At 38.8% G+C, this 24,005-nt stretch overlaps 2 protein-coding genes across 3 annotated transcripts; one reads left to right on the top strand and one right to left on the bottom strand.

Annotated features, from left to right (window-relative positions):
* The first annotated feature begins 947 nt into the window (after positions 1-947).
* Positions 948-24,005, top strand: LOC137191710 (carboxypeptidase Q-like). Its single transcript, XM_067602028.1, has 11 exons — positions 948-1,077; positions 1,620-1,746; positions 2,667-2,882; positions 3,035-3,151; positions 3,327-3,534; positions 3,647-3,854; positions 7,470-7,581; positions 8,284-8,375; positions 9,072-9,167; positions 9,799-9,904; positions 22,838-24,005. Exons 2-11 carry the CDS (start codon positions 1,620-1,622, stop codon positions 22,996-22,998), a joined length of 1,443 nt encoding a protein of 480 aa, XP_067458129.1. The 5' UTR covers positions 948-1,077; the 3' UTR covers positions 22,999-24,005.
* On the bottom strand, positions 10,730-20,700 carry LOC137191713 (uncharacterized). Of its 2 annotated transcripts, XM_067602032.1 has the most exons (5): positions 20,116-20,700; positions 16,881-17,013; positions 13,837-16,736; positions 13,046-13,256; positions 10,730-11,345 (listed from the first exon to the last, which is right to left on the bottom strand). In XM_067602032.1, exons 1-3 carry the CDS (start codon positions 20,368-20,370, stop codon positions 16,537-16,539), a joined length of 588 nt encoding a protein of 195 aa, XP_067458133.1. In that variant the 5' UTR covers positions 20,371-20,700; the 3' UTR covers positions 10,730-11,345; positions 13,046-13,256; positions 13,837-16,536. The 2 variants fall into 2 exon arrangements, with proteins under 2 accessions (XP_067458133.1, XP_067458132.1); XM_067602031.1 differs by lacking the exons at positions 16,881-17,013; positions 20,116-20,700 and having other exon boundaries at positions 13,837-14,233.

The raw sequence follows: 24,005 nt of genomic DNA, 5'->3' as shown, positions 1-24,005 counted from the left end.
AGTGTGGATACAATGCATTCCAAGCACTGCACATCTTTTTGGCAACTAGGATCATTGACAAGGAGATCTGGTAAAGTCAGAATATATAAAAATGCCCAATCAAATTGTTACATTGTAATTTGGCTTCTGTGTGATATGAGAATAAACAAAAGTCGGAAGCTGTCAGCTGTGATAGGGAGTCAAAGGGAGAACAATACAGTTCATATATTCAACTGTGTTGTCTAGACTCTATACAACACGCTGCAAATTACGCTGCAAAGTCAGTTCTATCCCTGTAGAGTCTAGGGGGATATGACTGACTTTGCAGCATAAATTGATCCTCCTCTATCTGTTATAAGCCTGAAATGAAAAGGCAACATTCTCTTGCATTCACATTGTTCAAAAACACTTTAACTTATGCTGAATGTATTGAAAAGTGGTTAGTTGAAGGTAAGTATTATTTATCTGTGCCACAGCAGTTAAATAGAGGGTCAGTGTGAAATTTAACCCTAATTATTGAAGGATTAATGTCAATGTTAAAGTGCTGGCTTTTATCATCATTTTCCCTAAACTGCCTGGATAAATCTTGGCCTGTATGACAAACATCATTTGCTATACTAATGAGTAGTAGTATAGTAATAAAATGCATAATCTGAATAGACTAGGTAGCCCACAGCTGGTGCTTTAGAGTGAGTAATTTTTAAAAAATTGATTAGTACAAGTTTACCATATAAAACGTTGTTTATAACAGGCTAATGATACGTTTTATTTATAGAGCTTGAGCTTCAAGATATTCAGAGATGCTTAGTATTTGTGTTTGCATCTTTGAATTGTTGCATAGATACATTTGCAGTTGGAGCAGATTTTTTTATGCATATCATTTTATTTTTCAATTGATATTTTTGCTAATTTTGGAAAATGTTACTGCTACAGCTTTTATTGTGAAAACATTCAGACCGGAAGCTTGCTGTCGTTAGGCACGCGCTGAATGACGCAGACGGAAACAATATTTATTTCCTTGCTTCACTGTTGTATACTTTCAAACTGTTTAAAACCTGTAACTTCAACGATAACAAGGCTACTAACCTGTCGTGAAGGGTTTGTGTTATTTTATGGAGCTTTTTAAGTCAAATGTTATGAACATTGTCGGTCCCTGAACTTGTTAAACTGCTGTAACGTTAACTCTCCATCCTTCGTCTGTATTAAAATTTGTCTAACTGTAGTGTAATGTTTGGTTTTTAATTAAAGATAAAGCTCAGTTAGTTTGTCTTTGTACATACGTTCATCTCAATGGCGGCGTATTTGTATGAATAATAGCCCAATCTTAGACACACTTAGAATTTGTGTCCTAGTCAGTAAGTCCTCGTAAATGTTATTTAAAAAACTAATTGTAGCTAATACACAGGATTAAGTTTGTGGTGCTACAGGAATAAAATTGATTTACAGTTTTTAATCTGCTCAATAAGACGGATTGCAATTAAAAGTGATTCAGTTGTGATTTGTCCCTCATGTATTAATTTGTAGCAGTGTTGGATCAGTGATATACAGCTTAGTATAGTTAGTAGGACTTATCCTGTTAGAGGTTAATCAAGCAGCGATGAAGTCACAAGACTATCACACTGATATATGTCTGTCTGCAGATGGCTCAGGGTGGCAGACTGCCCATCCTCCTCTCCTTCTTGTTTTTCTCCATGTTATCATCTCCGTGTGGATGTCACCCTCACTCTACTTGGGCCAGGGCTGCATTCAATGATACTACAAGGAAAGGTACCTCAAACCCTCTCACTGCCACAGATTTAGATGAGGATGCCAGTGTCTTTGAATTCCTGTAAATATTGTATAAAAAAACAGTGTCACAGAAATCTAATTGTTAAAAACGATCAATTATTATTCTGTCATTTACAGATTAACGTTATATTCGTGTTGTGAAAAATCTTAATTGAAAATGATTCTTTCTGAGCTGTTACACATTTGTGCTTCTTTGTTTTGAGATATACTGAACTGTATCCACATTCCAGCCATTTATCATGAAATGATACTGAATGTAGACTTAGTCAGTGTGGACAGTCTGATTACCACTAATGTATGCTGTGTAGGGTAGTCATCATTTTAACATTGCTTCCCTGACATATCAAGCATAGGTTTTTTTGACAGGTCTGTGTACAAACTTTTGGCTTCCACGCTTTCTTACATAGGTTGCTAGGTACTATTTCATTCCACATTTCTTGTATATCTTATGTACAAATAGAATTATACTGTATATGTTATAGTAGGAGTGACTGCACTCACCAAGCAATATTTTGGCCAATACTATTAACATACATGAGGGGGGCAAAATATTAGGAACACTTCTCAATATAATGCACTCCAGTACACCACCACCACCCACTACAACCTCAGTAATAAACATAAAGTAGAATTATCACCTTTCTGACAATGTCAACAAAAACCAAAAATGTATAAGCTTTGTAAAAGTATAATTTATGGCAGGGTTGTTGTATTGGATTGCAATAGATTGCACAGGTGTTCCTAATGAAGTGCTCAGTCAGTGTGTATACCTACATGTACCTATACGACAGCTGCGTAAGGTGTATTAAGTTATCTACTTAAGTGACTACTTTACTTAAATGATATTCAAGAGGACTTGGACATAAAACCTGAGTTTTCTTTTTTTGTTTCTCTGTGAGCCTCTGACATGGCTGCAGAGGTGGCAGGCTATGGTGATGTGGCTAAACAGATCATTGACCTGGCTGTGTTTGGAGCCGCCAAGCACCGCTCTTACAGACGGCTAGCCGACTTCACCGACACCATAGGGAACCGTGTCAGTGGCTCGCACAACTTGGAAATGGCTATCAAATACATGTCCAATGCTATGATACAGGATGGCTTGGATGTACATCTAGGTGAGTATGCCTTTAACAACACTGTGGGTTGTATGAGAGAGGAAGCCCTTTTAAATTGGACTCACCTGGATGTGACAAAGAATCTCTTTTTGATATATCAAATGTAGCAGTGAGTTTTCTTTTTGTATCTCCTCTTGCGGTTTCTTCTCCAGAGCCAGTCAAAATCCCACATTGGGTTAGAGGGAAGGAAAGCGCAGAAATGACTGTACCCAGAGCCAAAAGTCTGGCTATACTGGGACTGGGCAGCAGTGTAGGGACACCACCTGAAGGTAAAGATCATACTGAATAAAACCCTACAACTTCCTCTGATTCCTATGAATGTCTCATTTTAGTCACCTTTAGGCACCTAGACACTGGAAGATTCTTTAATAATACAATGAGTATTTATTTTATTTATTTATACATATGAATTTGTTTTTCCATTCTCCACCTCTGTCTGTCTAGGTATTGAGTCAGAGGTGTTGGTGGTTCAGTCTTTTGAGGAACTGAAGCGCAGAGCCAGCGAGGCTGCAGGGAAGATTGTGGTTTTTAACCAGCCGTTTGTCAGCTACGGGGAGACGGTTGCTTACCGTGCGTTCGGTGCCTCTGAGGCAGCTAAAGTGGGAGCTGTAGCCTCACTCATTCGGTCCATCACTCCTTTCTCTATTAACAGGTGTTTATCTGTCTATGAAGAGAATATATCACTGGTAAAGTGACATTTGATCCCCAACTTCTTAGTCAAGTAAAGGTTTAATTTACAAAAGTGTGTCTCTCTTTGTCTCTAGTCCCCACACTGGTTGGCAGGACTACCAAGATGGAGTGAAACGCATCCCCACAGCCTGTATCACTGTGGAGGATGCTGAGTTGATGTGGCGTATGGCGCAGAGGGGACAGCAGATCGTGGTCAGACTCACAATGGCGGCCAAGACTCTGCCGGATGCCGACTCTTTCAACACAGTGGCTGAGATAAGAGGCTGGCAGCACCCTGAGCAGGTACTTGTCTGCCTCAATTGTTGTTATGTTTCTCATCAAGCTACAGTCTCTCGTTTCCAGTCTTTTTATGTTGAGGCAAACCTATTTGGGTGGGCCCTCCATGTGATTGTGTGGGCGTTCTGTTAGAATTTCATTTTTGGAAGAAAGGCATTATTATGACTGTTCTTGTCTCTCCCTTAATTAGTCTTTCTCCCTGTCTTTTACTCTGTTTGGTAGCATGAGGAAAGAATGTTGTAACCCCTTTTTGCTGACTGCAGATATTCCCACAGAGGTTTAGTCTGTCTTTATATTGCCTGTCTGTGTGATCTAATCTTTCCAGAGAGGCACGGAGGCTCAGCTCAGCTGGAAATACTGAGAAATATCACTTTTAGTCTGTCAGTATAAAGTAGGTTTCTTTGGAAACACAGCAATGTGTAAACAAACCATTCACCTGTTTATAAATTATGATTTTAAAGTTTTTTACATTCCATGAAATAGCACTTCTTAACTTCTTTTGAAATTCAACAAGCATTGTCCTTGCACTGACTTACTATTCCCAAACTCTGACCATATGGAATTATTTATGGTAATTATTATTTATAAATTACAAACTCGACTGCATTTTTCACAGATCACTAAATTTTTTTCTCTATTGACTAGTCTAAACAACTCAGGCCTGCTGAAATGATCCTGTCCTTTTATGGCATTAATAGAGTTGTGATTTGTGAACACATACTAATATAAGCAAACAGAAAGATAATTTAAGTCCACTTTTGGGCGGATTTTCCAGCACTGCAACCTGCAATTATTCTGAGTGTTTGCTTTTTTGAGAATAACTAGACTACTGTGTATGAACTACTGTATAGGAAACCTGAGTCAAAGGGGATAGACAGTGTTGCTTAGCAAGGACACTGACCTGCAACTGGGATAAAATTAACTGATTCCAGCACGCACTGGGCTAAAGGTGGGGTGTGCCCTGGATGGGTCATTAGTCTGTCACAGGACTAGCAGACTCCTAAAGTATAGAGTGAGATGTAAACTGTAAGTTTACATCAGGGTAAGGAGGACATGTCTAGCAGGTTAAACCTGATTAACGGATAAGGTGCTGCTGCACCAATCTCCGAATGAACGCAGCGTCACCCTGTGTGCAAAGGAGGCACTATGGCTCCCCTGATGGAAAACAACGCACTGTTATCATGCCTGTTTGAATAAAAGTGAATGAGGAGTGGGATCAACATTCACAGGGATAGCCCTAGTTGTGTTGCACTGACATATAGATGAGGGGTAACAGAGCTGTAGCACAGGAGGTAAATGGGGGGAAGCTTCTTGTTAAGTTTGACCTAACTTAATCAACATTTTCTATTTCTATTTATCACACTTGAACTTTCCACAGTGTGATCTATGGATCATGGTGTGTATATTGGTGGAGATTGCCTGGAGCATGGGTGTTTTTGTTGTTGTTGTTAAGGAAGTAAGTACATTGTATGTGAAACAGGGGTAGCTTATGACCCTATTGTGTCTCACAAGAGTTCTTGTTGACAGAAGAAGGCGGATGGTTTTTGCACTGGGAATTTCCCAAGAGTGTGGCTATGACCTGCATATATGTAAGCCTTTACTCACTGACAGCCTCTTGAACCTGCAAATGTGAGGCCTGCTCATTCAACAATCACAAAATATCTCATCCGGGAAGCACAGTTCAAGATGGCCAAAAAATTCCTGACTTTGATTGGTAACAAAGAACATAAAACAGGTCATAATGTCATTATGTCTTTCCAATCCGTGTAATTCTAGTCAACTCTGTTCTTAAAAGCCACTCCCTCGGGTTTAATTTGTGATTTTTTAAGTAGAGCTAACTGAAGAATTTGTCAGGAGACTTGGATTAGAGGAACATCGCTGATGTAAGCTGTTACTATTCTTATCTGGGAACCAACTCTCAGTCCCTCATTATAGAAAAAGGAAATTAAACACATGGCATGGTTGACATCATCTCTGGCTCTGTGACTTAGTGCTCCGGCTGGCAGTAGCAGCAATTGTGGTTAAAGTGTGTGTGTGTGTGGGTGTGTGCACGTTCATAGAAAGATGTACATTTGAGGTTTAGTGAGTCATTTCCACAGTTAAGCCTTTGAGAACCAGTGGGATGAGTTGCTAAGATTTTTTCCACTTACTCAACTTTTACATCTTCTATCCTCTAAATGAAAATGTTAACTTTGCAAAGTCTAAAATGTCCTGATGTGTAGGCTTTCTGTTTATGCTCATGCCTAAAATATAAATGATTTTGTCATACTGTGATTTCGATGAGTGCTGATTATAACTGTTTGTCTGTATTTGTTGAAAAAAACCACATCTAAACATCCTTATTATACTGTTGGTCTCTTGTGATTTGAACTACGTTAAGCACAAAGTATTTAGATGTCTCCACTGTCAACACATTGTAAAAAGCAAAGCAGCCATACTGTAGACTAACTGTCAGTTATCTGTGTCCCTCAATAGTAAGAGGAACAAAGTGTGTCATTATAAAGTCAAGGATCTTAACCAACTTAGCAATCACAATACAATGGAAAAATCATTCATTTTAGGCTTAAATAATTAGATATGAATGTCCTGACCTTTCAACAATAGTGGTTGACTGAATTATTACAAGTGCAGTGTGTTTATGAGCAAACTCCAAACTCAGAAACTGGATTGTAAAATCCCTGATGCATGCTGCAACCTTGGATATAAAGCCTTACATGGAATATGTACATGTTCGAGGTTATGGATTTAGAGGAAGACGGTTCTGGCGTGGCAACAACCACTCCAGTGATTCACAAATCTTGCACACAGCAGCAAGTCTGTGTGTACTTAATGTGTATGTATGATTTATATTCCCTACTGATGTATTCTTAGCTAATACTAAAAGCATTCAACTGTAGGCTACATATTTAAACTTTTTAAATACATCACTTACATTGAAAACGCATTACGGAGGGATTTTTAATAGCCAGTATGAACAGGAAGAATAATTGCATAACCTGTTTCAATGTTCATATGGACACCTTACTTTAACAGTATTTAACTAATTTTAAGTAAACTGGTGGCACATTCAGCTCTGAGCAGGAAGAAATGCATTTTTAAATGGTTTCTTTTATGTATTTCTGTTATGTAGTGGAGGAAACACTGGGTTTGATTTTAATGGAATGCGTAGCCTCTGGGTCATTGTCCAGACTGGGCTTGCATGTTTTGTAACCTTGAACATCAGGTCAGCACAGGAGTATCCCAATGACGGGAATCCCACCCCTTGAAATTCCTGGAAATGGACATATCACTCTGAACTGTGTGCTTGTGTCTTTGCTTTTCTTTTTTTTATGAGTCTGTCTCTCTTTGCTGATTAAAAAGCATTTTTATTATAAAAGACTCAAATTTGAAGCATATCTGGCTATCGTGTGTGTGTGTGTGTGTTATGTGTTTATGTGTGTTTTAATAAAATGTAGAAAGAATATGGGTCCGATAACGTTCTATCTATTCTGTTGTTCTTACATTTGTCCGATTCAAAGTTGCCATGAATACACACCTAGAAAAACTGTTCCACTCTGTACTTTCAGCCTCTCTTGTCTATGATTGTATCTCTCTCTCTTGTATATATGTCCGATCTGCTAGATCGTCTTACTGAGCGGTCATTTGGACAGTTGGGATGTGGGCCAGGGTGCCATGGATGATGGGGGTGGAGCCATGATTTCCTGGGAGGCCCTGTCACTCATCAAAGATCTAGGTAACCCAGAGACACACACCCTCTACAGATATATAGCATATAGAAACACACACATACTGTACATGGAGACACACAGAGGAACTTCCATAGAAATATTTACATACTGTGAAAATGCAAAAAAGCAAATAAAACTGCAATAAGCTTACACAAGCTTGTAAACAAAGATGAGTAAATGATTTACTAATATGTAATCAGCTTGCCCTACTGAGCAGAACAGTCAACAGTTTTCTTTTTAAACAAGAGACCAGGCTTTACAAGTACAACAAGTAAAATATGGTAAAGCTCCATGAAAATAAGGCAAAGCTCCATGATAGAGGGATCAATCTAACCAGTTCCAAACATTGGTGAAAATGACAAAACAATCTCTCAGACTGTAAACCTTCATTTCCCCCAACTTGTCTGTAGAGGAACAAGAGCACGCATAATTAGGGAACAGACTCAGATATACAGTGCAGTTTTTTTATGGACAAAAGAACTGAATAAGCCTATAATCAAACAAGCTTATTCAACCAAGAGTACAATGCCTAGTGATGAAAAGTTTTAGCCAGTTATACAGTAATCTTCAGTGTATTATAAGTTCTAAAGAAATATACATGGCATATATATTTGCATCATGTAACTGGGGATGTTATCTGTCTCCTTCTGTACATATTTGCATCTGTATTGCTGTGTGTGTTCATTTGTGTCTTTGTGTGTTTTTAGGTTTGCGTCCAAGGAGAACCCTGCGTACGGTGCTGTGGACAGCTGAAGAGCAGGGTGGAGTTGGAGCACAGCAGTACTATAATCTACACAAGGTACTACTACTGTTACTGCTGCAGTATGAAATAGGAGACACGAAAAAAGCAAATATTGTTCCTGCTAGTGAGGAGCAGAGAGAGTCAGCTATGATTTCCAACATTTTTAACAAAGTATAGCGTGTAGGAGTGCAGAAATGTACTTTCACTGTGCTGGACAGGCCTTGGCTAGCTACCAGGTTTTTCTCTGGGCAAAAGATCTAAAACAATAATCTACAGTCTTATAGAGTTTCCATATTTTGAGCCTTTGCTGCCTATCAGGAATTGACCCATAGTAATGTACACTCTTAAAACAAAGGTAAAAGGTCTATTTTTTACCTAAGTACTGTAACACCCCAGCAAGCTGTCCAGATCTGTGTAAGAATGTTAATTGCCTCAATCAGCTAAGGCAGCTGCACTAGCAACTCCTAGTGGTTGGTTGAGGCACCTGAGCAGAGGAGGAAGTATATGAGGGAATAGCATGAGCCTTTGCATATGTTGGCAAACATTCATTTTCCTGAGTGTATGTTTTAATTTGAAAGTAGCTGTGCTTAATGTCACTTAATGTCACCTTCTGAGGCCTCTTATGAAGACTGAGTGGCTCTGTTGACTGAAGCTTGGATCACCTCTTTTTCGGGTTTAATCACATCCATACTGTCTCTTCACCTCTTCTATGTGCTCTGCCTCCTTCCTGTGTCTACTTCCTCTCCTACTCAGGTGAACATGTCCAACTATGACCTGGTCATGGAGTCTGATTTGGGGACATTCAGCCCGATGGCTCTGCAGTTTACAGGCAGTGATGCAGCACGAAAGGTAGGATTGTAAACACGACACTGTCACACAATCATTATGTTTTATACATGTTAAACAGACTGGATTCTGCAGAGCACAGATTCTGCAACGTGGGGAACATTTTACTTCCCTGCTTTTTAGTGTGAATGAGTATCCAGTCCTTTGAATGTGTGTTTTACTCTATCACAGTTACACCTCACCTTCAGACAACATTGAACTTCTTCCGCTTAACCTCAGTGTAGAGTGTGCATTAAAATCACAGGAGGAACCAGAGCAGCAAACCCATGCTTAATAGAGAACCATCTTTTGTGTGAATGTGACACTGTAATCCATCACAATATGGTCACAGAAAGTCTACTGTGGACATTTTTCTCAACTTGAAATTATATATCAAGTTTCGAATATTAATTGCATACAACTGAATTTGTTTTCTTTACTTTGTATCCAAGAATTTAAAGGTAAAATTTAAACTCCAGTCTTGCTGTTCTGTCTGGTGTCTATCTTTTAAATTACAATGGTTGTTTAATGTACAAATCTGACAATTCATTTTTGAATTTAAATGATGTTTAACTATGTTTGAAAAGCCCTTGGGGCATTACAGACTGTGTGATGAGCTGAGAAGCAGTTTACTAGTGTGCGTCTATGTCAACAGGTGATGGAAGAAGTGGTCAAACTGTTGGCTCCCATTAATACAACCAAACTGGAGATACATGGAGAAGGGACAGATATCTCACCTTGGATGCAGGCAGGAGTACCAGGTCAGTTTTTAAATGTCTATCTGTCTTTCTGCAACTAGCTTTCACTATAGGGCACAGTGAAAATTCATACTATAACAGTTTAAGAAAATGTGCTATGTCTGATTTAACAATTTTATGTCTGTCATAAACATAGAAAAAAAAACTAAATAGAAAGTAACTCATCCCAATTTCTGTGGAACCAGTTTGAACTTTTCCTGAAAATGCTGTGCACACAGAATCACATCCTCATTGATGAACTATGGTACACCATGGGGATTCTTGGATTCCCGAAAAATTTCACTTGAATCTGCAAGGTATTTAAAGTGTGGGTAGGAAGTTAGAGAATTTTCAAGAAGAACCTCTGAGCCAGACGACATCTTCCCATGAGACTGCTGACTATTTTTTTCAACCTTGAATGGTCAGTATACACTACAAGCCTATAAACACAAAAACTAATTACAGAATGAAGAATGATGTAAGATTTAACAGAATATAATCAATAGAATTAAATTGTATTGTATTGGAACACACAAAACTGAACCAGTGAGATATGAAATCCCCCATTTGAGCAGTAATCAAGAAACTGGATGATACCAATTGGTTTGATTTTCAAGAATTTTTATCTTTCTGAATTGTTTATTATGAAAATAGATTAAACCCTAAACAGTGCTGCTTTGAATAGATTCATATGACAGTCTGTGTCAATCTTTGTGGCTTTCACGGGGATTTAGTGGTCTGGATTTTCTGTCTGCCTTTGTCTAGTTTCTGTGGAAGTGAAATTGTAACATACACAGAAAGACACTGTGGTAGCCTTTAGAAGAGGAACTGAAAAAAGACTCAAAAACATATATTTTAAACATTTCATTTAATAATACAACTAGGCCAGCTGACCAGAAATAACCCTGCTTAAAAGCATCCTTTGTTTGCATCTGCAGCTGGTATTCAGGGATGTTTTTAAAGCCTTCTTCTCTGTCTTCCAAGGCCTTTTAGTGTGTATATTAAATTAAGAACATCTGCACTGTAATGTGTGTAATGTGATAAGCCCAAATTAGTAGCACCTAGCACCAGTTCAGTTTAACAGAGGCTACTGTTAAGCCCATTACACAACTTGATAATGGTTGACATCACTTCATGACACTACTTAACACCATAATCCACATTTCCAGCATGAATTGTTCCTTTCAATAATCTTTCATTCGCTAACTCTTCTCCATGCTGGAGTTTCCAAAAAGAAAAGAATTACAACACTGTCCACATGGTCATGTTGAGTCCTTTGGTTCCTGAACCAACACAGACAAGCTGCACTCCGAGGGTCCTTCTTCCTCGTCTGTCAGGCTGAGTCGAGGTCTCTTGGCTGGTCTGTCCACTATTGTTGGTTGTAGGAACAATAACGGACTGTCCAAAGGGAAGGTGAGGGTCCCAACACCGCAGTTTCTCATTCTGGGCTCTCTCACCTGGGTAGCTTCAATGTACATACACAGAAATCAGTAATCCTGTCATTGGTGTCTGATTTAGCAAAATGAATGAGTACACAATTAAGTTAACTGAGCAGCAACAATAATAATATGACAATAACAATAATAACAGCTTTATTTAAATATGAATTGATATATAACATACTGCGTCACTTCACAAATGTACATCTTGTTTATCTTGTAAGCTGCTCATAGTAATTTAATTCATGCACATCAGCACTTTCACTCTGCTTAGATGCCAGTTGCATCTTGTTTTTAAAGCATTCATATTATGCCCCTTTCCCAGTTTAATATTTTCATTTTTGTGGTCTATTTACAAATGTTTTCATGTTTTTATGGTCAAAAAGTTCCTAGTTACTTTACAAGTCATGGATGCAGCCCCTCTGTCTCACTCAGCCTGAAACAGGCTTTTTTGGCTCCTGGCTCGCCTTCCAAAAGACCCACTCTGTTGTGACTGGTCAGCTGCTTAGAGCATTTCGGAAATGTCACACCCCTTACCATTACCATTGGAGGGTAGCTTAAATTGATAAGAAAGTAGAATATGCGGATATAAGCAATGTGCTTCTGCTTTCGCCTTTTCAGTCATTATGTAATACATAGACTGTTGACTTTGTCTATGCTGTGTAGACTGTTTATACTATATATATATATATATATATATATATATATATATATATATATATATATATATATATATATATATATATATATATATATATATATATATTGTATTGTTTGTGATGACTGAATAAAAAGTACTACTTCTACTACTAAAAAAAAAAAAAAAAAATACTACTACATATTACTGGAATTCAGCTCCTAAGGCTTCCTGAAATGCTAAAAACATTGTTGTAGCAACATTGTTACTGTTGCTACAGTAACAATGGTGTCGGTTCAGCCCTACGTATTCAAGCTGGAGTCTTTTTTTTTTTTTTTTTTTTTAATCTAAGTAGCTAAGAATTAGACTAACGTTGCTTGTGTTGGGAAATACTGCCAAAATTATCCTGATTAAAATTTAGCTACTAACACATGTTCCCTGTTAAAAATCAAATGTGTTTTGATTCCTGACTGTAGAGTGCAGCAATATAAAGAGAGTACAGCAGATTAGAGGACAGATTTCTTTGTTGTATACAGTAACAGTGTTGCTTCCTGGATCAATATTTGTCCTGTGCAGTGATGTTGCCCTGAATTATTATTTGCTTCAGTATAAAACAGTATTACTTGTAAATCAGTGTTATTTTCCTTATTAGGTTGTAAGATGAATGAGACAGATTCCAGCCCCTCCTACATGGGTGGTACACCATCCAGGCCTAGAGCTTAACTGTTTAAATCCCTACACCCTGCAGAACATCCACAACATTAACAGAGCTGGAAGTAGTTTCAGTGCTGACACCGTTGCCTGGGCACCTGTGACTAAAAGGATAAAAATATATAGATATTTTCCGCTCTTACATCATAACAAAGTCAAAGGGTAACCCAACACTCCTGCAGGAAACTGTAACCTGTGCATCTGATTAGAAACAAATATAGTTTTTAGTTTATGATACTATGATGCACGCCAATATGTCCTTATGTTTCTAGTTTATAAACTAATATGATCTTTTTTCTAGTTTATAAACTAATATGACCTTTTTTTCTAACTCCAGCAGTAAATAACACCCATGTTTTGTCTTTATTACATACACACCTTTGCTTCTCACGTGCTGTTTCAGTGTGCCGTAGGACAGCTGTGTGGCAGCAGATTTTGTGGAGGGAGAGTAGTACATCTGTGTGCCAACAGATAACATCAGAGGGCAGAACTGCGTTGAAACAGAGACTGTAGGTTCAGGGTCAGTCTGGCATCCCTTGTGTCTGTATTGTGGTGTACTGTGGGTTGTAGAGGTCTGTTGTGATGTACTCTAATTGGGAAAAAAGACAATAAAAAGAACAACTATAGTCTTCAGGAATAATGATGTTTGCTATGAACAACTAGCTGGTCCACGGGAAACAACGGTGTTAATAGATCAAAGAAGGTTACTGCCCTGCATCATTAGTTGCAGGGCATTTTTGCAGCATAGTTAACTAAAGAACAGGCTAATATTTTAAATCATGTCATTCCTTAATGAAAAACAGTGCAGACAATGAAATATACAAAGTCTTTTATTCTAGCTGTCTTTCCTCACCCTCCCCAAATGCTCCATGTTAGCAAGTTAACGCAGTTACCTGGTTTACTTCTACTTGGGCGGGGGGGGGGTGTGTTCATATTAATCCTCGGCTGTTGTGAAAATATGCCACGATTTGCAGCGGATATGGTTGAACTAAGAGCATATATCTGACTGCTTGGTGCAGGTATTGTTATGTGCAAATCACCGTTAGCTCCCTAAAAAAAACTTTAGCTACCTTGTATAGGCCTGTTATCTGCACTGAAACTGAATTCATAGGCCATTTGGTCCGATTGTCAATACGAGAGTAACATTTCAGTGATATAATGTTACTTACAGCTTGCGCTTCGGACTCCTCGACACGGCCCTTTATAGACGGAACAGATCCGTCTTTTAGCACCAGCCTAGCAGAAAATCCTGCTTCATACTGGGCTCTGTTGAGGAAACAGTCCTCAGTGAAGTGGCGTGAACACACAAACACGTATGCATATGGCTGTTTTTTGCCCGAAAATAGAAATTGTATCCACTTTTGCCTGGTGCTTTCGTCTTTAGGGAAGGCAAACAAGTTTAACTTCTTCTCCTCTCCTTCACAGCCGAAAAAGCACTTTCTGGGAGTCATACTGAACGGCTTCCTAAGAGCTGCCGAACGGACCGAAAATGGCGCCTATTCGGTCCAATAAAAATTGCTCGCCTGCATACGCCATCCATGGCATACACCAAAAAAAGTTTCTAGCTTCCGGGTTTATTTCCGGGGGTGGAACAAGGAACCTATAAATATAATAATAACAGGTTCCTTGGGGTGGAAGGGTCATTACGTCACTGTGTAGCGCATGCATACAAATTGGTGCCGCAGGTGAATGACAAATTAAAGGAAAAATCAGTACAGGTCTGAATACTTGACCTTTACAACAAGGGGCATTTTGATTTGATTTATTGATTGGAACAGTGTGCAGTTTTAAACATTAAAGATGCACTGCACCGGAGGTAGCTCAAAGCTAATTTGCATCTGTAGTCCCCCACAATCAAAACATACAACAGCACAACAACAAACAGTACAAAGCAACAAAAAACACACACAGAACACACCATACAAAATACAAAGCTACACACGACAGCACATCACATACACCCACAATGTCAACTAGAAATTAATAATATAAACTTGTCAAATTAAAAGCAAGACTACCTGCGCTAATGAGAAGACCATAGATGGAGTTTAGACTCAGTGGTCACACAGTTGATTGGTCTTAAGTAGATTTTTTAATTTGGCCTTGAATGTATTGATTGAACTACAGTTCTTCATATCATCAGGTAGGGTATTCCACTGAGTTGTGGCTTTCACAGAGAAAGCTGACTGCCCAAATGCAGTGCGATGAAATGGTATGGTACATGGTGTGGGTCCACTTACCTCCTTAGAGGGAAGGCTCACTGCAAATCAATACAAAGTTGTTCTGAGTGATCACTTTTATCCTCTGATGAAACATTTCTATCCTGATGGGAGTGGTCTCTTCCAGTATGACAATGCCCCCCATCCATAGGGCACGAGGGGTCACTGAATGGTTTGAAGAGTATGAAAATTATGTGAATCATATAGTGTGGCCTTCACAGTCACCAGATCTCAACCCAATCGAACACCTGTGGGAGATTTTGGACTGATGTGTTAGACAGCGTTCTCCACCATCATCATTAAAACACCAAATGAGGGAATATCTTTTGGAAGAATAGTGTTCATCCCTCCAGTAGAGTTCAGAGACTTGTAGATTCAATGCTGAGGCATATTGAAGCTGTTCTGGCGGCAAATGGTGGCCAACACCTTACTAAGACACTTTATGTTGCTTTTTCCTTCAATTTATCACCCGCCTGTAGGTCTATAACACTTTATACTAAAAACTGACTAAATAAGGAATAAAATACAAATAAATGGGCATAATCAGAAAAACACAAGTGTTTTATTACAACACATCTACTGAATCTGTATATGTGTTTTTAAACTTTCCCTCTGTACATTGCTAGTTGAATAACACAACCCACATAACAGGATCCAGTCTTAAAAAGGCCGCTGACATTTTAACAGTCAACTATGAAATTGCAATTTTCATTCAGGCCTTCTCTACGGTCAACAATCTGACACGTTCACACAAAAGCCACATAGAAATCTGTGTGGAAATGTTTCACTATTAGTTATTATTTCTTCATTTTTGACATGAAATACTGTATATAAACTAGCTCGATGCCAAAAACAATCCACTGGTGTTTTCACCTGTTCCACTGGTTAATTGTAAAATTAGCAACGCTTGTTTAGCAGTAATGGCTAGAAACTGTACAAAAAAAACTATACATAGTTTGGTTAGATTTTTGTGGATTTTTGATAGTGTTTAAAACATCGTCTCCTCCTCTCTCTTGTGTTGATAAAAGTGAAATTACATTATACACAGAAATACATTGTGGTGTAACTTGTAGAAGAGGAACTGAGAACAAAAACAACAATAACATTTGAACCTTCAGCCAGGCAGACCACAAGCACATTCCCTTTCTAAAGCAATGACCCAACAGATTATTTAGTTGCCTGAAGATGTTCACAGACAGTCCTCTGTTATTGAACAGTTTAGAAGAGCAGCTGAGGGTTTGGTGCTTTGCTCAAGGACACTTTAGAGGGTAGCTGTCTAGACAGAGACAGTTTGCAGTACTTTCTGGGTTCTGGTTTTTGAAGGATATTAAGAACATGTGTACTGCCATGTGTATCAGAGGGAGTAAATGGAAACCATTAAAACTTAGCAATAGTTCAGTTAGACAGAGGTTACTGATAAGCCCATTTCACTCTGTAAACAATTTGGTGCCTCGGTGCACTGTGACTGGTAACATCGTTCCATGACGCTTGTTTTACACCACAATCCTATTTTTTAGGATTCTTAATTGGTCCATTCACCAACTTCTCTCAGTGAAGAAGTTTTTGAAAAGGTAACAACAACAAAAGAAAAGATACAGCTGCTGTGACAGTGTTACAGTACAACCCATGACAGTGACAGGGTCCGCAGGGTCATGTTGTATCTTCTGGTTCCTGAACCACCACAGATAAGCTGCATTCTGCAGGGCTTTCCTCCTCATCTTTAATGCTGAGTCGAGCTCTCTTGGATGGTCTCTCTACTATTGTTGGTTGTAGGAACAGTAACGGACTGTCCAACGGGAAGGTCAGGGTGCAGACACCACAGTCTCTGCTGGGCGCTTTCACCTGGGTAGCTTCAATGCACACATAGAAATCAGTCATCCTGTCAGTGGTGTCTGATTCACAGCAACATGCATGAGCACACTTAATATTTAAGAAAATGGAAGCAAAAACAGCTGATTTTCATATATAACTTGATGATGTGTGGGACTACAAACCTGTACTTCGGAAGTGATTCTGCAGAGTTTTCATTGATAGCTGCGTGCTGACTGATTTTCTCTCTGGGGGGTCAGTCTGGGAGCCCACGTGTCTCACAGCAGGAAAGATTTGACAAATGCTGCCTTTGTTGCCCTAAATGCAGGGAAAAATGACACTTAAAGCTTCCATCATGAATCATGAGCCAAAAAACTGCATAGCTGCTGTTGCTTTGTTTTGAGCAAAAACAAACCTCAAATTGTGACACCTGTTAATACCACAGTATATATGCTCAGCGAACATTCATTTGTCACCTGAAGTCAATTGTGTCAAGTCTGTTTGATCATAAGAACCGCTGGTGAAGCTGGCAGCTGATCATCGAAGACCATTTCAGATGTGCTTCATTTCAAGAGTCGTAGACTGACAGTGTGAATGAGTCAGTTGTTGAGGAACATCACAGCAGACACAGGGTTCTTCTTACATGTGTCATTATTAGTAATTCTGTGAGCATTGTGATGGATACCCACCAGGCAATTTCCTTATTTGTTCTGACTGAGCTGCTGCTTTGATAAGTGGAACATGAAGAGCTTGACAATCTTCTACATCACGCATTGAGTGTTTTGTTAAGAGTTGGGAGGTTGGGCTGTGAGGTGAGACTCTCCTAGGGTTTATTTTAGGCTATGGGTTGAAAGAAATGGGTAAAGTGGATGTTCTTTGAAGTCAACTTTATAAAAATTAGCAATAGATGTTAATGGATTTTTTTAGCAGAGTGTAATTCAACTGCTTAAATTGAAAGTGGGTATTGAAAAGGAAAAGGCAAAAGAAGTAGGAAAATGAGATGAGAGGGAGACATTACTGTTGTGTCCAAGCTTTCTTAAATAACTATGTAGTAACTGCGATGTTCTTTATTTTTGTTGTCAACAAATCCCATGAAAAGGTCAAAGCAAACTGACAGTCTGTATTTAGTTGCTTCAACTGAAGATGTGGAGGAAGCGGCAGGCACTGTAGGTTTTAACAGACGTACCCAAACAGGGGTAAACTGTGCAACTGTGGGGAATTATTTTTAGGCAGGCATTTGGTGTGCTAGTGAGTATTTACAGCAGCAGGAAAGTGTATGTGGGATTGACTAAAAATAAGCTACAGTGCTCATTTTCATGGTAATGAAGGAGCTGATGTGTTTTAAACAACAATGGAGCTCTATCGCACAGATGAATGACAATAGGAGGATCAGTTCATTATTGGTTTTGGTCTTTTCATCAGATTTGTTAACAAAAAGAAGGGAAAAAAAGAATATCACCATACTAATCTGTGGCTCGAACTGAGGCTGGAGCACTGAGGGATGAATGAAAACATGCATGTTTTGTGAATACAGTATCTCTGAGACTGATCATCATGTTCTTTTAAACTTCAGGAAAAGCAACATACACAGGGAAGCATCGTTTAACGTAGTGTCAGTTTGAGGGATTAATTTTTCCTTTACGACAACTAAAGGGGAGCGAGTAAAAGCTGCTCGGTTTCTCTCAGTCAACAGGAATGTATCTGAAGATGGGAATAGATGATGACGTGTATATTTTTGTCCTGGGGAGGGCAGTAACACACTGAAGGGAAGTGTTTCATTCTGCCCTGTCTCTACACTATCCAGAATAGATGATTAAAGCGTTTTCTGCTGTTTACACTATTTATTAAATCCATCACAGCCTCACATACATGGCATAACGAACACTCTAGCCAGCTACTCTTCCCAAGTGTCTCACTCTAAAAAGTCAGTGTGGAAACAAGCACCACGTAACAGTACTATTGTTACAGCTTGTTGTATGTTACCAGCACTTTCTTTGTGTGTTCCCTCTGAGTGTCTGGATTCAATAGATTTATGGGGATGATGTTACAGATAGCGCAACAATCTATCTGAAACTTCACCAGCAAGTCGCTTCTTTTGGGTTTGTTTCCATGGACCTAATTGTTTGTTTCTCTCTCGAGATCTAGCGTCACTGTTAATGTAATGGCACGGTAATGTTGCTTCAGCTGTGGCAGGCTTTACTTACAAACAGCAGCAATGTAACAATATCATTTTAGATAGTAAAATTAGTACAAATATATTTGGAAAGCATTGTGAGAAGCAAAAGTGTGGCAGTGCATATGTTTGTCTTTTGTAACTGGCATCAAACCTACTACTGTCGATATTTAGTTGGCTTCAAATGAGCCTTAACATTCAGTTTCTCTCGAATCAGCGACTGCATCCTCATCCACTGCATCCTAACAATCGTTAGATAGTGCTAAACGGCAAAAGAAACACACAACACAATTACTTTTTTAAATACTTACATCTCCCTCTTTTGTAGTGTGATCACGGACTGTTGGTGTTGATCCCTCTTTTAAAAAAAGTTTGGCAGCAAGTCCTGCTCGATATGGACCGAGGTTGGTAAAACAGTCTGATGCAAAGTGGTTAGCACAAACGTAAAGGTGTTTGCTAACTTTAGCTGGGACATCACCATTGAAAATAAAGTCAAACCACTCAGTTCTTCTGTCCTCTGCTGCTGGGGGCTGATGGAGTGATTTGTGCTGGTCCTTACAGTCCACAACAGCGCATTTCGCGTGTTTAGCTCTTAGCTTAGACATGCTGTGTTTGCTAACAGTCCGGTCACTTCGAAAATAACAAATGCAGGTAGGTTACCATTAAAATGACGCTCCAATTGACGTAGGAGGGGGCATCAAATCTGAATGGCTTGTTGAATCACGCGAGTTCACAGCAAGTCAGCCCACAACAAACCGGCTGGGTGGTCTTATTCCACAGTTTGTGCGTTAGTAGACACATCAGAGACCCCAATATATACGCACAAGCACTGAAAAGGTGAGATTTTCATAATATGGTCCCTCTAAATCCATCACAGCTTCACACGCATGGCATAACGAACACTTCAGCCAGCTATTCTTCCCAAGTGTTTCACTCTAAAACGTCCGTGTGGAGACAAACACTCCATAGCCACAATATTGTTACAGGAAGAGGAGGCAGGAGGAAGAAGCAAGAAGTAGTAAAAGAAGGATGTGTACATCTGAGCTGGCACAGCTACTCCACTGAGATCTGCATATTTGGAAATAGTTACAGTACACTTAGCTACTTGTTACAAGTTTCCCGTTTTACAGACGGGTCTCGCACAGTCGGAGTCGGTCTTTCCTTGAGCAACAATTTTGCTGTTTGCATCTTGTGTTTTGTTTTTTTTAATAGTATTTCACATTTTCTGGGTGGGAAGCTTTACTCACCGGCGTCACTACTTTTGCAGGGGTAGGGACAGCATCAGGCTTTAGGAGAAGCTGCTTCTTGAAACCCATTTCCACCTCTCCGTAGTTGGAGAAGCACTCTCGCGTAAAGTGTAGATTGCACACGTAAACAGAGGCGCTGGGTATGTCAGCCCGTCCCAAAGCCTGCAGCCAGCAGTGAGCCAGCTCTCTGTCGGACGGCAGAGAGTGCAGTCCATCTGTGCTTTTGCACTCGGGATAGGCGCATTTGCGACCCATATTTGACTTTAGAACAGTTTACAGGAATAATTAGCAAAGCTAAAAACAAACTTCAACACCTTCTTCTTCTTTTGGTTTGATAACAGGTGGTAACCAGCGTTAGGGCGCATTACCGCCACCTATAGACACCCTAACCCACTAGTAAATACATTTTTCAAACGTTGAGCTTCCTGATTTCCCTCTTTAGTATTAATATATCTATCATTTAGTAACAAAAATAAATTAACTCATTCAAATGGATTACTTGCTTTAGGATACTAGGTTATTAGCGACAGTAAGTAGAGCTTGATGGTTGAAAATAAGTCGATTACACAGTCCAGTGAGGGCTTCAAATTCTCACTGCTCCTATGGAGATGGGAGCATTCTCCAAATATAGATAGATAGGTAGATAGATAGATAGATAGATATTACTTTATTGATTCCCGAATCGAAATTCAAATTGTCAAGAGCTCATCAAAATATAAAAACAAAAGAACTATCCAGTCAATGCAGGAGGAATTGAACAGTCGTATTGCTGTGGGGACGAAGGATCTCCTGACTCGCTCCGTTCTGCAGCACAATGAGAGGAGCCGACTGCTACAGCTATTCCTCTGTCACTCCAGGAGGCTGTGGAGAGGGTGTCTGCTATTGTCCATCATGGCTTTCAGTTTGTTCAGTGTGCGTCTCTCCATTTCAGCCACTCCAATTTCGTAGTAGCATCAGAGGGAAGTTTGTCAAAGGACTTTGCATTTAAATTTTGCAGAAGACATGTCAGCTAGAAAAGCTGTCTGGACATCATGAAAGTGTTGACCTTCAGTCTCTCACTGAGACTGAAGGCTTGTAGTAAAATTTTGAATGGCTATATGCAAGTGATCTGTTTATGTCTACTTACACAAGTGCAGCAGCTAAATGCACACACTCCCACAAGAGGCTGCCCTCATAAAATCAAAAGATTTCAGATGTAACTTACTGTCATTTAGGATTGTTGTGTCACGAAAAGAGGTTATAAGACAACTTACAAGTAATATCTTTATTTAGATGTACACCTCTTTTGTTCCCCTTTGAATGGACTATTTCATTTACTATATCCTGTCTATTGCAAGACGAAGAACACAAATCTGTACACAGAGTGACATTTTTAACTTTTCTCCCCGCAGTAATGGTGTTAAAACTGCCATCATCATCATGATTACTTTAGATAGTTGGTGGTTGGCAAACCAGTTTATATATGGGATTAAATTTGTGTTATAATAATTGAGCAAAATCTCCCAAGAATCAAACAAAAAAACAAATAAAGTGAAAGTGGATAAAAAATAAACTGAAACCCAGAATATTACCTCAAAAGCAAAACTCAAGAGCGCTACATTTGATTAGAAATATTCTCACTTTTCTTTCACTGATCAGGATTTCTCTTTTGTGGTCACTTGCAGTTTCAGTTCTGAATTTTTCAGTTTCAGTTCTGAATTGTTTTAGTTGTTGTAAGTTTAGCCTTTGGGGTATTTGTTGAGATTCAATTTATTTTTATTTACTTTCAATTTTTTTTTGTTTTATTCTTGTGAGATCTTGTTCAGTTATTATGACATAGAAATAGTAGTTTGACAAAGTAATTCACAGTCTAGGTCTACTTACAAGCTTTTCCCACATTTTCATTGTCCTTCACACACATGAGCAGGAAACCAAAGAGGAAGAAAAGGGTGGGGGCTATATTGGAAAAACTCTTGCTAAGCTCACCAGATCCAATGTACAATTGAATTTCTCTAGAAAAGGCAAAGAACTTCCAGTAAAGTAGATTAAGTGTAAAATTTTGCTTAGAAACTAACACTAACTAACTAACACTCCTGTGACATAAATACAAGCCTGATGTTGCTGTTTTTCCAATTAAATGATTAATGGTTTTGTCTATAAAATATCAGGAAGTTGTGAAAAATGCCCATCACAATTTCCTAACTAGTTTGATATCTTCAAACTAGTTGTTTTGTACTAAACTCAAAGATATTCAATTCAAAATGATATAAAACAGATAAAAGCAGCAAATCCTCACATCTGAGGAGATGGAACAAGAGAATGATCAGAATTGTTGGTGATTCATTTTCTTTGATTGTTTTCTACTACATTGGTGAAGCAAAGCACGACCACTGTCTCAGTTAATAAACAAAACAAGTAAATAAGCAAATTGAAACAGAAAGGACAGAAATGGCACCACAGTAAAAAGTGGAATTTGTTTTATCAAAACACAAATTAAGCACTTCACTCAGTGTTTGAGTTTTTGGTTGTTCTCCACATGCTAGGGTGGGACTGGGTCTGCAGCTTTAATGAGTTAAGCTACGTTCTCCTTCCACAGAAATGTCCGGGAGGATTAAACTGGATTGATGATGGTGTCTCTTTTCAGATGTGGAATTTTATTACTTTCAGCCCAGGATTGTGTGAACTATTGACTCTTCAATATGTAAAGTTTGTGTGTTTGTCTTTCTCACCGTCTCTCATCCAGGTGCTAGCCTCCATGTGGCCGACAGTCGATATTTTTGGTTCCACCACAGTGAAGGTGACACCATGGACGTTCAGGACCCTCAAGACATGGACCTCTGCTCGGCGTTGTGGGCTGTGGTTGCCTACGTCGTGGCAGACCTGCAGGACATGCTGCCCAGGTAGCCAGGTACCACATGGGATGCTGAGCCTCCAGTGGACTGGAGGAGAGGATTATCACTGTGACCCTCCGCTGCACTGGTTAATTCCAAAACACACTGTCAAATCAAACTTGTTTAAAAATACTTGAGATTGGAATGAGTTTAAAATGTTTATTTCAGTATCTCTTTCCAGTTTAAATGTGAATTGATCCAGAATCGATGAGAGGATTGAGAGAAGAAGTGAGAGAGGATAAAGTATTGTATTATAACATGAACACATTTTACAATTGAATTAATCATGTTTTAAATGAAGATCTAACAGATGTTGTAGCTCAGGGCTCCAGTCAGGACCAAAGAGAGGGCATGTGAAGGTTTATTAAAATCCAAAAGCAACATAATAGATGATTTAATCATCTTTTAAAAAAAATCATTTTACATAAAAATTTAATGCTGAGAACGAGGGAGACATTGCATTTTTTTTAAGCAAAACAAAGATTTTCAAATGCTGGTTTACTGTCTGGAAAAAGACCAAGAAAATGAGATCTGAACATAAGATAGAGAGGTTTCTCAGGTATCGTATTTGTCTTAATGCCTTAATATCATGTGCTGCAGAAAGGATGACAATAGGAATGTAATTTGTAGGTGTGTTTAAGTGTAGAAATTAAAGAAAGTATAAGAAAGTCTCAAAAATCAGTTTCACCGTCAATTATTCACCCGTGGGAGAGAGAGAGAGAGGTATCGTTAATGTTGGCTGTTAGTTAAACAATTCAAACAAGTGACAACAATAAGCTAATGAATGATAAATTGTGTTGAAAAAGTGTGGAGTTGTATAACTCCCCCCATGTTTCTGTCATTTTCCAGTATTATCCAAAAGAACCTCATCTTAAAAAGTTTGTATTTACCTGCTTTTTTATTGTTTTGGTTGATATTTGTATTATAACTTCTGCCCGCATTCTGTTTAACTGAGTCCCGGCACATTTTGTCTTGTAATGTCATCAATAAAGCTCTGCTCTTATGCAGTAATACTTATCA

The sequence above is a fragment of the Thunnus thynnus genome, chromosome 10 (genome assembly GCF_963924715.1).
Source record: "Thunnus thynnus chromosome 10, fThuThy2.1, whole genome shotgun sequence".
Taxonomy (NCBI): Eukaryota; Metazoa; Chordata; class Actinopteri; order Scombriformes; family Scombridae; genus Thunnus; species Thunnus thynnus.
This window is presented reverse-complemented; position numbering and strand designations above follow the sequence as displayed.

What these genes read in the sequence shown, in the direction of transcription:
- LOC137191710 (XM_067602028.1), top strand. Translation starts at nt 1,620, where the DNA reads ATGGCTCAGGGTGGCAGACTGCCCATCCTCCTCTCCTTCTTGTTTTTC. An exon ending in GTCACTCATCAAAGATCTAG is followed by an intron (nt 7,582 to 8,283) that starts GTAACCCAGAGA and finishes GTGTGTTTTTAG; the next exon opens with GTTTGCGTCCAAGGAGAACC. An exon ending in GATGCAGGCAGGAGTACCAG is followed by an intron (nt 9,905 to 22,837) that starts GTCAGTTTTTAA and finishes TCTCTCATCCAG; the next exon opens with GTGCTAGCCTCCATGTGGCC.
- LOC137191713 (XM_067602031.1), bottom strand. Translation starts at nt 14,118, where the DNA reads ATGACTCCCAGAAAGTGCTTTTTCGGCTGTGAAGGAGAGGAGAAGAAG. An exon ending in AGGAGTCCGAAGCGCAAGCT is followed by an intron (nt 13,257 to 13,836) that starts GTAAGTAACATT and finishes TTTCCCAATTAG; the next exon opens with AGTACATCACAACAGACCTC. An exon ending in ACAGCACGTGAGAAGCAAAG is followed by an intron (nt 11,346 to 13,045) that starts GTGTGTATGTAA and finishes TGTACATTGAAG; the next exon opens with CTACCCAGGTGAGAGAGCCC.